Source organism: Humulus lupulus, chromosome 3, assembly GCF_963169125.1.
Source record: "Humulus lupulus chromosome 3, drHumLupu1.1, whole genome shotgun sequence".
In the NCBI taxonomy this organism is placed as follows: domain Eukaryota; kingdom Viridiplantae; phylum Streptophyta; class Magnoliopsida; order Rosales; family Cannabaceae; genus Humulus; species Humulus lupulus.
Window position 1 is genome coordinate 282,678,381 of NC_084795.1, and position 17,332 is coordinate 282,695,712.

A 17,332-nucleotide genomic window follows, 5' to 3' on the forward strand; every position below is an offset into this window, starting at 1 on the left:
TTTTGGGTATATCACTGTTCTTTATCTTAAGCTGATGATATCCCGATCTCAAATCTATCTTAGAGAATACTGCTGCTCCTTGTAATTGGTCAAACAAATTGTCAATTCTAGGTAACGGATATTTGTTCTTTATCGTCACCTTGTTCAATTCCCTATAGTCAATGCACATACGCATCGATCCATCCTTCTTCTTGACGAATAGTACCAGAGCTCCCCATGGTGAATGACTTGGTCTAATGAATCCTTTATCAAGCAGCTCTTGCAGCTGTTCCTTCAACTCCTTTAATTCTGAAGGCGCCATCCTATACGGTGCTTTTGAAATAGGGGTTGTCTCTGGTGCTAACTCGATCACGAACTCGACCTCTCGATTCGGGGGTAAGCCTGGTAGATCTTCTGGGAACACCTCAAGGTACTCACACACCACTTTAATGTCCTCAAGTCGTTGTGGCGTGTTCTTAGTTGTGTCCACTATACTAGCCAGGAATGCTTGGCACCCTTTTCCCATCATCTTCTTTGCCTTGAGCGCTGAGATGATTGGCGTTTTGGGCCCCGTACTTTCTCCCTTGAACACGAACTTCTCTTCCCCTTCGGGTTGGAACACTACGATCTTTTTCCTACAATCGATAGTTGCACTATACTTGGAGAGCCAATCCATTCCATGTATCACGTCATACTCTTTCATAGCCAGTTCAATCAAGTCAGTGTAGAGTTCTCGCCCGTCTATAGTCATCGGCACCGCGCATACCCATCTTCTAGATGTCATCATCTCTCCAGACGGCAACATCGTACTAAAGCCTATCGAAAAAAACCTCTCTAGGTCTTCCTATTTTCTCTATCATGCACGTTGATATAAAAGAATGGCTAGCACCCGAATCAACTAACACATTGCATAAGAGATTGGCTATAGGAATCTGACCTGTGACAACCGAGGTACTGGCTTCAGCTTCCTTCTGCGTCAGCGCAAAGACTCGTGCCAGTACAAACTTGTCCTCCTGTTTAGCCTCAGCTTCCTTGACTGACCTGCCTTTGGGACAATCCTTCTTGTAGTGGCCCTCTTGTCCACAGTTGTAGCAACTCCTGGTGTGAGCTCTGCACTCCCCAGGATGTTTTTTGTTGCACTTATTACAATGCGAACTCTCTTTCCTTGGTCCCAACTGAGCTGGTCGATTCTGAAATCCAGACTTGGCTCTTTTCTCAGGTTGATTGTTACTTCCAGAACCTTCAGGGGTCTTCCTTTTGTGGTCATTACTCTGATGATTAGGTTTGCCAGCTTCCCTTCTCGCTGCACTTTCTTTCCAAATCCTGTCCTCCATTCTTTCTGATTTCAGTGCTCGTTTCAATGCCTGTGCAAAGGTGATCCTCTCCGTACTAGCCATTTCTACATCTCGGGCAATCATTGGCTTGAGCCCTCTCATGAACTTGTCGACCTTAGCTTCCTCGTTGGCCACTAAATTTCCAGCAAACTTAGCCAGCCTATTGAACTGTTGCGCATACAGGGCTACAATAGTATTTCCCTGGATCAGGTTCACAAATTCATCCACCTTAGAAGCTCTAATAGTCTCATTATAAAATTGTTCATTGAAAACTTGTACGAACCCCGCCCATGTCATGGCTCTGACATCATGGATAAACTTCGTGTTTTCCCACCAGATGCGGGCATCCTTCTTCAGCATATATGTAGCACGGGATACTTTAGCTTGATCTTCCAACTGCATCAGTTCGAAAATAGATTCCATAGAGCTCATCCATTCTTCAGCTTCCATCAGATCCACGCCTCCCTCGAAAGGTGGAGGGTGCAGCTTCCGAAAATATTCGTATATCAGATCTTGATGAACGAGTTGTTGTGGCCTCACTTCCACAATTTGCTGGGCTGGGGGCCTCCCAACATCCGATGCCCGATTAAGTTCTTGTCGAAGACGAGCAATCTCTTCAGCTTGTGCCTGATTAATTCCCAACAGCGTAGCTGCATCCATGTTGGCATTTTCTGGGTTCGGGTTTTCTAATGCCTGAGCCCTATTCGCTCTTCGTCGTACAGCTCTTCGTGGAGGCATCGCGCTTCGCTCGAGATCCTAGAGCCATATAGTTTAAACTATGAACGATAAATCTTCTATCCACTCAGAAAAAGGCCTACCTCATTCTATTCAGAACTCTAAAAGAAGCTTAGCAATAATATAAACTGAGTTTCAAACCTAACATACTTCATATAATTGTATAATAAAAAGAAAAGAGCATAACAATTTATCATTAATATTACTTCAAACTTGATACATGATTTCGATACATAAGTAGTTAAGTGGAAATAAATGAAATACAACAGTCTAACATCATAAAAATCATGCAAACATATCCTAGAACAAGGACAGAACCCCCCGTTTCCTCACTGACCGGAAATGAAATAACTTCTAAATCCCAATTCTAGCCCTGGGCTGACTACTATTAGTGTCATAAACTACCATATGGACTGGGAACGAATCCTCATATTCTATCCTAAGTCCTGGAGATAATTCCCTAATCACTCCCCTGGGTAGCTTAGGGGTTCCTTGTACCCACCTCTTCTTACTATAGTTTAATTTCTTGATCCCTAAAGGGTTAAACCTAACTTTCTTGGCTATGTTCTCAACGTAGATCCTAGGGAATCTCTTCCCCATAGCCGAATATTGATTTGGGGCTTGACCTTCTAAGTGAGCTACCTCACTCCAAGCCTGGTTAAGAGCATCCCTAACACTCTGCCAAGAGATTGTGCTCATTAGAACTTCAAAACACTCTTGACACTTAAGTAAACCCCCTATCCACTTAATCTCTTGAATAGCCTAGTTCACTGCCATGATATGCCTAATTAGCCTCTCAAAATCATCATAGTTACCCTCAAGGCTCATTTTCATTTCCCTAGTCCTTTGGATCCAATAGTCTCGGGTTTCCTTAGCCCCTCGCCCTCGGCCGGACATAACTGTTCTCTTCATCATCACCATTATCTAGTCATTACAAAACCCACAATTATCGTTAGACTCAAAATACTTGCAAAACTTAGAAATATACTTACAGTGCAATAGCTGTGGCCTTTCTGATCTTCATATGCATACTGTGAGGGTCTACAGGAGCCTAAGTAACGTAGGCTCTGATACCAAATGTAACGACCCGACTTTTCTTAACTAGACCCACCGAACACGACTATGACTATCCGGGGTCAACTAGACCCTTACGGTCAACTTTGGTAAAAATCGGACGTTAAAAACTAAATAAACTTTAGAGTAAACTTTAGAAAATTTTACATTGGAGTACTTTGAAATAAAATAGTATTTGGATGGGATCCCATAGTTTTAAAAACAAAATGTAGTTTAAACGTAACTTAAGAAATAGTCTGTGGCCATAGAGCCTTCTTTAAGTAGAACTAGTAAATATGAAATTGATAAAACTATTACTAGACTTAGCGGAAAACTTAAGAGAACCCTGACAACCCTGCAGGTCGGTTGTTTCACAGTATGCATACGTCAGACAGAATCCCCTCCAGCTTATTGCATTGCTCCTTAAGCTTTGCCCTTACCTACACACACAGAGTAACTGATGAGCTATAACGCTCAGTAAGGAAGCTAGCTACAACTTATTACTCTACTATCCAAAACAAACTTTGCATAACAGAAATGCATATCTAGAATATGCAAACTGAGCAACACGTCTAGCATATTCACACAAGTCAAAGTGTTGCGTAACATACTGAAAACATATAACTGAGCCATCGTGTTATCTGTGGGGTTTTAATCCTAGTGTGGCCTCCACGGCCCAGAGCAACCTCACCTCCCGTACCAAAGGGGTACACTCCGCTAAAACACGATGACTCTACTGACTTGGCGGATAACCCCACTGTACGGCTGCAAGGGGAATCCGCCCTCGCAAGGCCTTGTACTGAGCCATCGAGCTATCTGTAGGGTCATGATCCCCGGGTGGCCTCCGCGGCCCAGAGAATACTCACATCCCGTGCCAAAAGGGTAAACTCCGCTAAAACTCGATGACTTTATGGACTGGACGGCGAACCCCACTACACGGCTGCATGGGATCCACCCTCACAAGGTTTCCCTTGACAGTCATAAACATTGCACATACATTCATGATAACTTTACTACACTAAGCACATTCAAACCCGATAGATGGGTACTATCATGCGCATCCAGCCATATAATCACACACATATATATAACATCTAGAATTTAACCAGCAGTATACAAACATGCAAACAATTCACTAAGATCACAACAAGCTAAGTTACTCTTGGTGTATACTTCCTTACCTCTTGTCCTTAGCTTTCGCGAATTATATCTTGGTGAGTATTTCCGATCGCGTTTAGACCCTATAATCATATTGGGACAATATGTCTTAGTTTAGCTTAAATTTATGTTTATGATTTTATGTGAATCCTTTCAACATAAAATCACAACTTTAATCCCCTAAAATTCATCTTGAATTATTCATAGACTCTTGGTTAATAAGTCACAAAATCATATTCTAAAATGATTTTAAGATTTTATGTGGATTCCAAACACATAAAATCATATACTTAAACTCTTTGAACAAGATGTCCATCTTAGATTTATTTCACATATAAGTCCCCACACTATGGTCTAAAGCGATCAACTCACATTTCTTTAATTAAAAATAATATTCACCAAATATTATTTTAATTATTATTCATACTCTTAAAAAAAAATTAATTCACAGAATAATGTTTACATAAAACACAATAAATAATAAAAAAAAATTCGGGTTATTACACCCTTCCCACCTTAAAAGAATTTTGTCCTCGAAATTTTTCTTACTTAAACATCTCGGGATACTTCTCACGCATGTCATCCTCCAGCTCCCAAGTAGCTTCTTCAACTGCGCTATTGCTCCACAGGACTTTAACCAGGGGTATCCTTTTAGTTCTCAACTCTTTGATTCCCCGCTCCAGTATCTTAACTGGTTTAATTTCATAACTTAAGTCCGGTTGTAGCTCTAGCGGTTCGTAACTAAGCACATGGGACTGATCGGACACATACTTCCTTAGCATGGAGATATAAAATACATTGTAAGTACTAGCCAACGCGGGTGGTAGAGCTTGAAATAAAAACCGAAGTAGAAAGTCTTTCTAGTTTTATATAAGAACCGGAGCAAAATGGTTTTAATACCTTTGAGGACTGTGTTTGCTTTGCTCAACTTTTCATTTCAGATTTTTCATAAAAACTAAAGTGGAAAGTTTCAACATAGTGTGCAAACCAAACATGGTCCTTGTCTATTTGCTATTTTAACGTAGTTTTTTTTATAAAAAAAAACCCCGAAGTAGTAGCTTATTTTTATGTACCATATTTCTCAAAAGCGAAGTAAAAATCCATTAAAAGGCTTTTATTTCAGCATTTTTATATGCTATGTATAAAAAACGAAGTAAAAACTTATATTTCTAATACTGTGGAAAAGATAAGGTATATTCCTTAGTCTATCAAGTATTGACATTGTCATTAATTTTGCATGTTGCGACAGCTACAGTCAAAAGAGTATTTTTTGGAATGCATTTTTTAAAGACCAAACTACGTAATCGTATTGCAGATCAATAGTTTAATGATAACTTATTTATATTGAGAAATAAATTTTTGATTGTATTGATAATGAAGTTATTATGCAAAACATGAAAACTCGTCGTGGAAATTTGTAATATTTTTATTGAGTTCAATAATTTGATATATATTTTGTGTTTTTAATTTTGTTAAAAATTTATATAGTGTACCCTGAATTCAACTCCTGGCTCCGCCACGTATAAATTTATATGAAATTAGTCAAAATGAAGTATATGTGAAATTCAAATGGAAGCATATATAGATACCTGCATCTTCAAGTTCTTAAATATACATATATACTGACAAACGTCAGAGCAACTTATTAAACAACTAATACAAGTCAATTTTATTTGTTATTAAATATATATAAATGCTAAAAATGATGACGATATGATGAATTTTAAAGACCCGTTTAATTAATATATATATCCAAATATACTTCAGATTTTTAATATATATACATACTAAAGATTTTTTCCTTTTCAATATATATACTTAGATTAAGTTCATCAATATTATTCTTCAAAAACCATTTTTTTTTTAAATATACACATTTTTCAATAACTATATATAAAACTCTCGTTGAAATTGCTACAAGTCTTTTTATACAATTTTGAATGTTATCAAACATCAAGCACTTATATCTCTTATTTTTGGCAGCATTTTTAAAATATTTTGCCTTTTGAAAATTTTTTAGTTAAAAAAAGGGTTGTGCGCCAAAGTTATTTTTCCTTCTAGTAAATATAAAAAATACAATTAAATATATATACGTTAAAAATAAATTACTATGTATAAAAAAAATTAGTAACAATTGTTTAGTTATAACATAAAATTTTTGTGCTAAATGTCATTTTTGGCCACAACAAAAAATTACTAGGTAATATTAAGTCACAAACTTATTATAAATAATGATAAAATTTATTGCGACTAAAAACATATTTAATCTTAATAAATTGTGATTTTTGTAACTAATACATTAATTTAGTCATGAACATTTTAGTAATTAAATAGGTTTGATGATTTTTTTTAGTCATACTATTTTTTTTGTGACTAGAAATAAGATTTTTTTAGAGAATACATGTTAGCAAAAGAATATATTGTAATAATTTATCACAAAAAAAAAAGAAAGAATATTGTAATAACTATCATCAAATAATGTAAGAATATAACACATTAAATAGTAAATTTTACAAAATTATTAGTTATTATTGTCAACATTCATTGTCTCTTTTCTTGACAATTTGTAATAACAATCCACATGTACATACACAGACTATTTCAACTATAGTGAGCTGTAAATTCATTATTTGATATATATGACCTAATATATGTATATTCATCTTTCTTAGTGAAGAAGAAAACTCCAATCTATAAAAAACAGTTTGTTTTCTTACATGATGAAGTTTTAGAGCACTTTGTATTCCCATAGCAGAACCCATTCTTTCTTGCTAGCTAGCTAGCAATGGTGGATCGTGATAAGATTTTCCGACCTCCTTCTCCTCCGCCTCCGCCGCCTCCTCCGCCAGCAGACACCACCATCAGACCTTCCCCAAATGACATGTTTGGGCCTTCTTAGGATCTAACCCAAACTGGTACTCTAGCTTGCAGTCCTTGGCTGGTAATAATACTAAGATTTTAAGAAATTACTTACATGTATGCAATTTTGCTTGATTTATTGCTTTGCTTCCTTGATCTGATAGGATTTGTTGAGCTAAATACATGTGTTGTTCTCTTATATTTATAATATATATAAGATATAGGAAAACCTAATTTAAGCTTGATTCTGGATTTGTACAACTACCAAGCAAGAATGAGGTCTCACCAAGAATAAATAGAAAACCCTAATTGCCAGCTTGGTTGGTTATGATTAAGAAAATGTTTTCCTACTTAATTAATGCTTTGTAAAACTAAATTATCTGTATTTGTACACAGATTTTGTCACTTCTGATTGTTTACATCTCTAATTATTATTATTTAAAAAAAAAAGATTTATTCTTAATTCCATTAATATGTGCTTATTATATATCTCTTCTTGGACTGCTGCGCTTGCAAAACAAAATTTATAGCTCATCAATGTTTGTGATAATTAAGTATATATATAATTAATAATCTATAGCTAAATTCTTAAGCATATTTTCTCGACAAGAAATCTTTTGTTTAATTAGGTCAATTTCATAATTAATAATCTATAATAAGATTTAAAATAGGAAACCCTAAATATATATAAACTTAATTAGTTTACTGGATTGTTGAACCAACCAAATTAGGCGTTCTCTTCTTACCAAGAATAATTAAAAAAGAACACTAAATTGCAAGCTTAATTGATTGGTTTACAGTACTTACTGTTAAGAATGTTCTTTATTAATTAATGCTTGTAAAACTAAATTCTCGGAATTTGTACACAAAATTTTTCTTATAAGAAAATGGTTTACATCTACGAAAGAAAGTGTTTTTTTAATTCTTATAAGAGTTAATGTTTAATTCAATTAATATGTGCTTATATATATATATATATATAGAGAGAGAGAGAGAGAGAGAGAGAGAGAGAGAGAGTACTCATATCTACTCCTTTTGGATTTCAGCTCTTGCAAACAAAATTTAATTAAATGATTTCTAATTGTTTATTACATCTATAATATAAGCAAATATTTTCGAAGAAGTTTCATGATCTAAATATGGGTTGGCTATCTAAAAGTAACAATAATTCAAAATATGAAAAATTGTCTTTTATTCAAATTATATTTGATTGGCCCTGTTATTTTTCATCTACTTAACAATAGCGTAGTAGGAATGTATATGCATCATAGTTGTGTTCTCATGACTGAGTGAATGATATCATTTTTATTTGTTAGTATAGTTTAAACGTTCAAAAGCATTGGCGGACATGATCAAATAACATCATCAAAACCTAATCCACTAACACAGATTAGAATATTTGTATTAATTGATGGATTGGCAAGAGGTAATACATATTTGTAAAGTACTGTGTGAGGACATTGATCTTATAAACATTAGAAATTTATACTATTTTTGTGGTGTTTTAAATAAGCTGAAGTACTGATTAAACGTGCGATCTTTAAGCATTATGATGGTCTCTTCTATAGGTTTTGCATGTAAATTAAAAGCTACTAATTAACTAATAAGAATGGTTGTCGATCATTTGTGATCTTCAGGCTTGATTGATAATATTCTTTTCCTTTTCAAAACTCAAATCACAGAACATAGAGAGAAACCCTTAATAATATTACAATTGATGATCAGCTTGTGAATATGCAAATCAAGTTTAGAGACCAATGCGGTATGCCCTTAATAATATTTATGATTGATTATGCCTCGAATAATGTACTTGATCTGCCTGCCTAGTCTACTTAATTTGTGTCTTCACTTTCTTCTGTTCTTCTTTCAAGAACTTTGTCTCTTCATCTCTCACTTCCATGGCTTCCTCTCCCCCTGATTCATCCACCATCACCGGTTGTACCATCACAGATCCTTACTCAACTACCTCTTCAACAACAACAGTTTACTGTCCTTTCTCATGCGCTGAATCACACGCTGTTCATTCAATCTTGACCGCACGAACTTTTTTCTATGGAACGCTCAAATATTGGAGAATGTAAACTCTTCAAATCTATTACATTGAGGATTCTTGTGTTCCAAAGCTGACTCTTCTCTGTTCTTTTCCCATTCTATTTCAGGTCCTATCTTTGCCCTCATTTATGTGGATGATATTCTTATAACAGGCCAATTATCTACTCAAGTTCAATCGCTGATCAACACCCTCCACTCTAAATTTAGTCTCCATGATCTTGGACCAATTTCTTACTTCCTAGGCATTGAATTTCATCAATCACCAGGACAACTACACCTAATTAAGTCATGAGACTAAATACATACATGACGTGAACTCCAAACCAGTAGCTACGCCCGGTGTCTCTGAAAAATTACTCTCCAAATCAAAAAGCCAACTACTTGAAGATCCAACTCAATATACAGAAGTCTTATAGGTCCTCTTCAGTATGTCACACTTACAAGACCTAGAAGACCTGATAATTCTTTTATCATGTCCTAATGATCGAAAGAGCATAAGTGGTTAATGTGTTTTCCCTGGAGAAAACCTCATTTTTTTTGGAGGTCATCAACATAATAAGTAGTATCTCGCAGTAGTACTGAATCAGAATATCATGCAACGGTTAATGTTGCAACTAAACTCTCCTGGTTTCGACATCTCTTACAAGTGCTCAAACTTTCATTGCCTTCCACTCCTGACGTGTGGTGTGACAATCAATTAGTCGTGGCCCTTGCGACTTGCCTCTAATCGAGTTTCATACTCACACCAAACATGTTGAAATAGACATTTTTTTCTCCAAGACATAATCTTCATTAGACACATTATAAGTGAAGACCAACTAGCTAGCTGATAGAAGGTAGCTTTAGCGGATGTTAAGGACAACTTGGATGATGGATAGCGGGTAGTTGAGTTAGTTATTAGTGTATAGGTTTAAATTTCGTTTCTTTACTTTTCTGTTTTATGTTCTTATTGTAATTTGCTCTTGCTTTTGTACCCTATTTCTCTTCTATAAATATCACATGCTCTGGCATACTCTGCATGTTAAATTTGTGCTTCCATTTTCTCTCTACTGTCTCAACATTTTCATAAGAGGTTCAACAAATCCAGGATTAATTATTTGATTTTATTTCTAGGTGAGATATTGGTGTAAATTATAGTTATCCAATTATTTAGCTACCAACTAAAGATTTAGGTCACACGCCTATATAGCCTTCTAACTACTCTTTTTTTTTATACTAGTTTGTAACTGTTTTCATTTTGTGTTGTCATTGCAGATCTTTTGAAGAAGCAGATTCGAGCATCTATGGTTGTTCTTTACGTTTAACTAGAAAAAATAACCTTTCAATGTTAATTGAAAAGAGTTGAGGATCTTATTTCTTATCAGATACAAATTCTATGTGTGGTTTTGCTTTGCTCAACTGCTGTTGGAATCGAGATACAGCCTACTAATAAGTTTCTTGTTATGTTTTGCTTTATTTTACTTTTGAAAATTGCGGTCACACCCTAGCTATATAGAAATATATATACATAATTTTATTTAACCTAAGTCATGTTGTTTCAAAAAATAAAATAAAAGATATTTAATAAAAAAAAATTACATAAATTTTAGATGAAAATCTTATAAGGTACCAAGTACTATCTGCGCTGTATGAGTTTTACATTTATTTGAGTTTTAGGGGCTTAACTTATATGATTATAAGATGGACACACTTAGTCTTAGATTTTAATCAGTACTATTCATATCCCAAAGAACTTAATTTAATTACCAGTGTGTCGTACAAATGGTTTAAAGTTTTGAAATATTAGTTAATTTTCAAAGATAGTACTTATATATGAGGTTGTATTGTAGATCTACTATATTATAAAAGAGTCTATAATAACATTTTTTTTATAACACTTAAATAATGTTATAAAATAAGCATAATGTTTAGCTCTTGACAAAATATTTATAACTGTTAAATAGATATTGTATGTGTTTTGTAACAAAGAAAAACTGTTATGAAATAGTTAATTATTATAATACTTGAAAAATATTATAATAAGGTCCAGACTTTTAATAATACTAGATACAAGCAACATGCAATATACACGTTTGTTTAGTTTTATTTATAGAATTTATTAATTATTTTTATTAAATTTATATTAATGTTATATAAATTACAAATAAATATCATATTGTAATTAAATAATTTATCTATTTTTGTTTAAATTTATGTTTGTTCTAATTTTTAAATTTGGGAGTGACAATTATATATTATATTTTTAATGTAATATTAAATATTATACATGTATTTTAAATTTAAGTTTCTTGCTAGTTTTTTTTTTTTTAAAAAAATCAATTTGTTACTAATTGACAGTAGATTATATTATATATTTAATATGATACTATTCTGATAAGTGAGTTTAAGTTTAATTAAATTTTATTTAAGTTATAAAATAATTTTATTATTTTTAAATAATTATCATTGTAAAATATCTAAAAAATATTCTATTTTAATTTGTTTAATTATGTATTATTTTTAAATAATTATCATTGTAAAATATCTAAAAATTATCATATTTTAATTTGTTTAATTATTTATTATTTTTAAAAAATTATCATTGTAAAATATCTCAAAAATATATTTTTTTAATTATTATTTTTATTTAAGTTAAAGTATTTACAAACTACCGTTAGATATAAGAATATTCTGTTAAATATAAGAATATTCCGTTAAAGTTAACATTAAAAAAATAAAAAACCGTTAAAACCAATAATTTCCGTTATCTACACAATTATTATATAGAATAGAAATAGATGTGCTATGTTAACATTTAGTAAAATGTTATAAATTGTTTTTAATGGTACTTCTTAAAGTTATCCATAATATTTTTTTTAGTGCGATTATAAGAGCAGAAAATGTTGTTTGTTTTTATGGAAATTAATGCTATATTGTGATTGACGTTAAGAAAAAAATGAAGTGGAATCATTTCAAAATGTTTATTTAAGAAAATCTAAATATATACATTTCTTTGTATATATATATATATATAAGTTACACATAGCAATGGTATTTTTCTTTTTCTTTTTTTTTTTAAAAAAAATGTATCTTGTTATGTAATAGAAACTTTATTTTATATATTTAATTGAAGATTTGTTATATTCTAAATTTAGTTTGATGTATTTAAACATCACTGTTTAATTCAATTATTAATATAACACTTACAGAGGTGAACCGAACAAAACCCATCCTAAGTTATATTTGTTATATTTATATATATAACTTATGAATGTACAAATAAACAAACACAATTAAAAGGTTTAAATTATAGTGAATTATGAGAAGGGTAATATTATTGTTGGACCGACAATTCAGTCCTTTTCTATATAAAATTCAAACGTGATTGAATGGAGGATATAAATATATATTTATATATATATATATATGAATAAATATCATTTTTGTCTCCCGAACTATAACTACTATATGAGGATTGAAAATTTCATCCGACCTATGCACGTTACTGAAATATAAGACTTCTGTTAGATTTTGTCATAGATGGCTAACAGATTGATGATATGGCATTTTGTTTGTTGATGTGGCACTGTCATATGTAGAATAATTAGTAATTTTTCTCTCAAATTTTGACCACTACCAAATTGTGCTCTTTTCATTAAAACTAATTTTTTTTTTTTAAAATCCTAATTTTTTTTTCTTAATAATAATAATTATATCCTTAGAAATGAAAAAAAAATCATTTTAAAAAATTAAGAAAATAAACAATACTAAAATTTTCAAATTAATTAAATAAATTTTATAATACTCAAAAATTAAAAATCTAATTAATAAAAAATAACTTTTTTTTACTTTTTCTTTTCTTTAACAATATAAAATAAATATATCTTAAAATAAAAATTAAAAAATAAATCATAAAACAAAGTTTGTTCTATTTCATCCTCCTCCTCTTAAATAAAAAGTTTTCTATTTTATTTAAGCTCTTCGTCTTCGTCTTCCTCTTTAATTAATTTTTTTTTCTTTGTTTTAATATTTATTTTAAATTTTCATTCTAAAATTGATTTGTTTTATATTGTAAAAGAGAAGAAAAAAAATGTTATTTGTTATCAATTAAAATTTTAATTTATTAAGGATTTAATTATTATTTTTTTTAAAAAATTAATAAAATGAGTATTATTTGATAATTGTCAAAGTTCGAGGGGGGAAGGGAATTGCTAATTATTCTACACATGACAGTGCTACATCAACAAACAAAATGACACATCATCAATTTACTGCCCACCTAGGACGAAATCTAACAGAAGTCTCATATTTCAGTAACTTGCATAGTTCATGGGAAATTTTTAACTTCGTGAATCATTCGGGGGGGGGCACGATGTCATAGTTCAGGGACAAAAATACTATTTATTCTATATTTATATATGACCTAGTCAAATATGGCAGCATCTGCTTCCGCAAGAGCTTTATATATATGACAAAACAACTTATTAAACTATATGTGTATATATATATATATCTTATAGCAAGGGTTGATCTCATAAGTACAATTCTATTTTATCTTTTGATAATATTAGGTGTGTTTGATATGGGCAGGTTTGATTTTGTATTTATTTATTATTTTATTTTTTGCCGAGATTGATAGAATAATATGAATAAATTTTATAATATAGTGTGAAAGCTCACAATCGTATACACCTGGGCTAGCTATTATATATATTTCCTAGCTAAATATATTAATATTAAAATAAAATACAGGCCGGGGGCTGCTGTCACGCACTGAAGAATATTACCGAGCTACCCAATATCTTGAATATTTTCACAAACTACGTACGAAATATATATAATTTCAGAGTATTAAGAATTTTCGAAAATTATCTCGATAGAAAGTGTGATATTTCCCTAAGAAATAGGGAGCACAGACTTGTGATCGAATTGTATAAATACTATATGAAAACCCCTTGAAAATTGAGATTGTTACACCATCTCAGACCACGGCGATGATTTTCTGTTACAATATTTACTATAAATTTTACAAGAGTGAGTACTATTTACAATTTTTCTGTTAACTCTTTCTATCTCTCCAATCACTATAAATTTTTGGTGTGATGATTATAATTCTTTTTTCTGTTAACTCTTTCTGTCTCTCTAATCAGTCACTAAAACACTCATTCCTTGTTGACCGGCCTGTGTTGATCCTTGTTCAACATTAGCCAAAAGTCAATTAAAAAAAAAATCCAAATCTTAAACCCAATCAAATCCCATAATTATGTCACCCAAATCCATATTTTTGAAAATGATATTCTCCATCCTTTTGTTCCTCAAATCAACGTTCCAAGATGAACCCCCAGCTTTAACCACATATACAAAGCCTTGAGCACATTTACTTCTCTTATCTAGAAGTCAAAGTTATGTCAAATAAGCCCGTAACAATGTAATTTATGTGGATAACTTGTTTGATATAGTTTTTATTTCTATTTCTAGATACTAGAAGAAGAGTAGTAAAAGCTTAATTTCTTTTAGTTGATGTTAATTTGGATAGTCTACTTAAAAAAATTAATTACAAAAAAATATTTTAATGATTTTTTCTTTTCTTTTGATAAGAGTAAGGACAAATAGGAGAGATTGATTATTGAAAATGAATAAAAATACTTCCGAAAATTTACTTGACGACCCTCTATGTTAGAGAGTCTCATATCGAAAGTGTGTGAAACTTAATACCAATTTTTAAGAGAGTATGGATTATTCCACTTAACTATTACCAATTGATCTTGAGATAGAACCTCATACTTCTTATCATACACCCAATTCTACTTTCTCACCCACATTCCACATCTAACATGGTATTACGAGCATAAGAAAATTCTAATCTGATGCAAATTTGAAGTAGTTTAAAATGGAAAGTCGAAAGAATCATTGGTGATTTGGATAGTGATTTGGAATAGTGAGCCGAAAAGAGTCATTTGTGATCGCGCAAGTTGTCTAAAATTGGTGCGTACAAATAGACACCATCTTAAAATGGATGTTAGCTAAAGAGTCCCACAATATTAAAAATGTGTGACTTAATACTATAGATAAGAACATAGGTTTCACTTGATTATCAATTAATTTTGAGATGAAACCTCATATTTCTTAGTGATACATCATTTTACTTTGTAACCCACACATTATATATACAGTCTAAAGTATAGTAGCTTCCTGAAAGTGATTTCAAAACAATATCAAACTGGCTATATAATTAATTCTATTTATATATACACATAGTTATTGCGAATCTCAATTCAAAAATCCACCCCGACATAGATTAATTTTAATTAGTACTATTTTCCAACCTGAAATTAAAATTAATTAGTGTGTCAAAGAAAGATGATACTTAAAAAAAAAAAAAAGGTAATTTTCAACGACGGTGAGTAGCGAAGTTGTGTTTTGAGGATAACCTTTTGGCTTATTCAAACACAAATTAAAACTCTTGGAAAAGTTCTAATATAATAAGCATTTTTATTAAGACTATGCTACTGTGTTGGTTTTATTTTTTAATTATATGGAATATAGTTGAAATTTTGATCTTGTCAAAAAGAAAAAAGAAAAAAAAGCATTTCCATTAAGACTATGCTACTGTGTTAATTTTTTTTTCTTTAATTAAATGAAATATAGTTGAATCTTCATCTTTTCAAACAAAAAAAAAGTTGAAATAATACTACGTACTTTTTCATATATATATAAAATGAAAGAGCAGATAAACTAAAATTAAAAGCAATGTCTAAATTATTGTGAATTATTCGTAGAAGGTAGCAAGTCTAATGGCATAGGTGATGGAACGTACGTAATATTATATAAATCTATTTGATATATATATATATATATATATCTGTGTGTTTTTATATAAATATGACAATTTACGTTTCATACACGGCCAATGTTATTTTTTTATACGTTAAAAATATTGATTAGGTGTTGTTGCTATTGTTTAGATGAAGACATGATGGGAATGGCTTTTTTTGTTTTGTTTTTTAAAAGAGTGAGTAATGTATATTTTTTTGTATCCATGGCAATGTTCTCCTATAAAAATAAGTTTGAAAATCTTTACATCACTGCAAATTCTTTTTTTATTATATATATTTATATATATATATATATGTTACACCAATATATTTTAATACTGCTATCATTTTTATATATATATAGAGAGAGAGGGGTACAATGCCTTGCAAAACACTACAAAAATCAGGGCCATACCGAGAACAAATGTCCTCGGTATAAGCCGAAATGTCCTCGGTATATCTTATACCGAGACAATGTCGTCGGTATAAAGTTGTCGGTACAGCCGCGTCGGTAAAACAAAACGTCTACCGACGACATTCAAAATGTTCTCGGTATACGTTTTACCGAGGATAATGTCCTCGGTAGAAAGCGACAAATGTCCTCGGTACAACAAACCTCAATTTCTCATCGTACTGGTATATACCGACATCTTGGTGGTATATACCGAGGACAATGTCCTCGGTACAGACTTGTCCCCAATTTTTTTTTATATTTGTTATTCCCTTATTTATTTATTTATTTTGAATTAAATATAAGAAAATAGAATAAAATTAAAACACTTATATTAAAGATATAAAAAAAAAAACATAAGAGTGTATTCGTTGAATTAAAATAAAGACTTGTCTTAAACATGATAATGTAATAGTCAATTGTAATAAAATTCATACATAAGTCCTACTGAGTCGGTGCTCCAACATCAGGATCATCGGGTGGTGGTGGTGGGGCAGATTGAGATCCCGGGGTGATACAATGAGTCCGGACATGCTCCTCTAACTGTCGAAGGCGCTCTCTCATCTCAGACAACTCTTCATCTCTAGTTTGTGAAGGACGAAAATCAAATGGAGTTCGGTCCCTTATGTTAAGGATACGTCCATATCCTTTCTGGTGGCCCCGTCGTTTTCCGAAGACATTTTGTACCAAAGATATGTCTTCATCTTCAGGCGCACTCGAAACTGGTGTGGAACTCTCAGTATCAGTTGCCTGTGTCTGCTGTGTGTCGCGGTATGCACGCAATTCCTCCTGTGATACAATGTATAATGTAATTAAAATTTTGAAACAATTAAAAATTTGAAAAATGTTTAAAAAAACTTAACGTACCCAAGTATTTTTTGCTGTCTCTGTCACCCACCCTGTGCCTGATTTATGGT

At 31.7% G+C, this 17,332-nt stretch overlaps 1 protein-coding gene across 1 annotated transcript; it reads right to left on the reverse strand.

Moving 5' to 3' along the window:
- Window positions 1–788: 788 nt before the first annotated feature.
- On the reverse strand, window positions 789–2,051 carry LOC133825830 (uncharacterized). Its single transcript, XM_062258724.1, has one exon. The coding sequence runs from the start codon at window positions 2,049–2,051 to the stop codon at window positions 789–791; it is 1,263 nt and encodes a 420-aa protein (XP_062114708.1).
- Window positions 2,052–17,332: the final 15,281 nt, after the last annotated feature.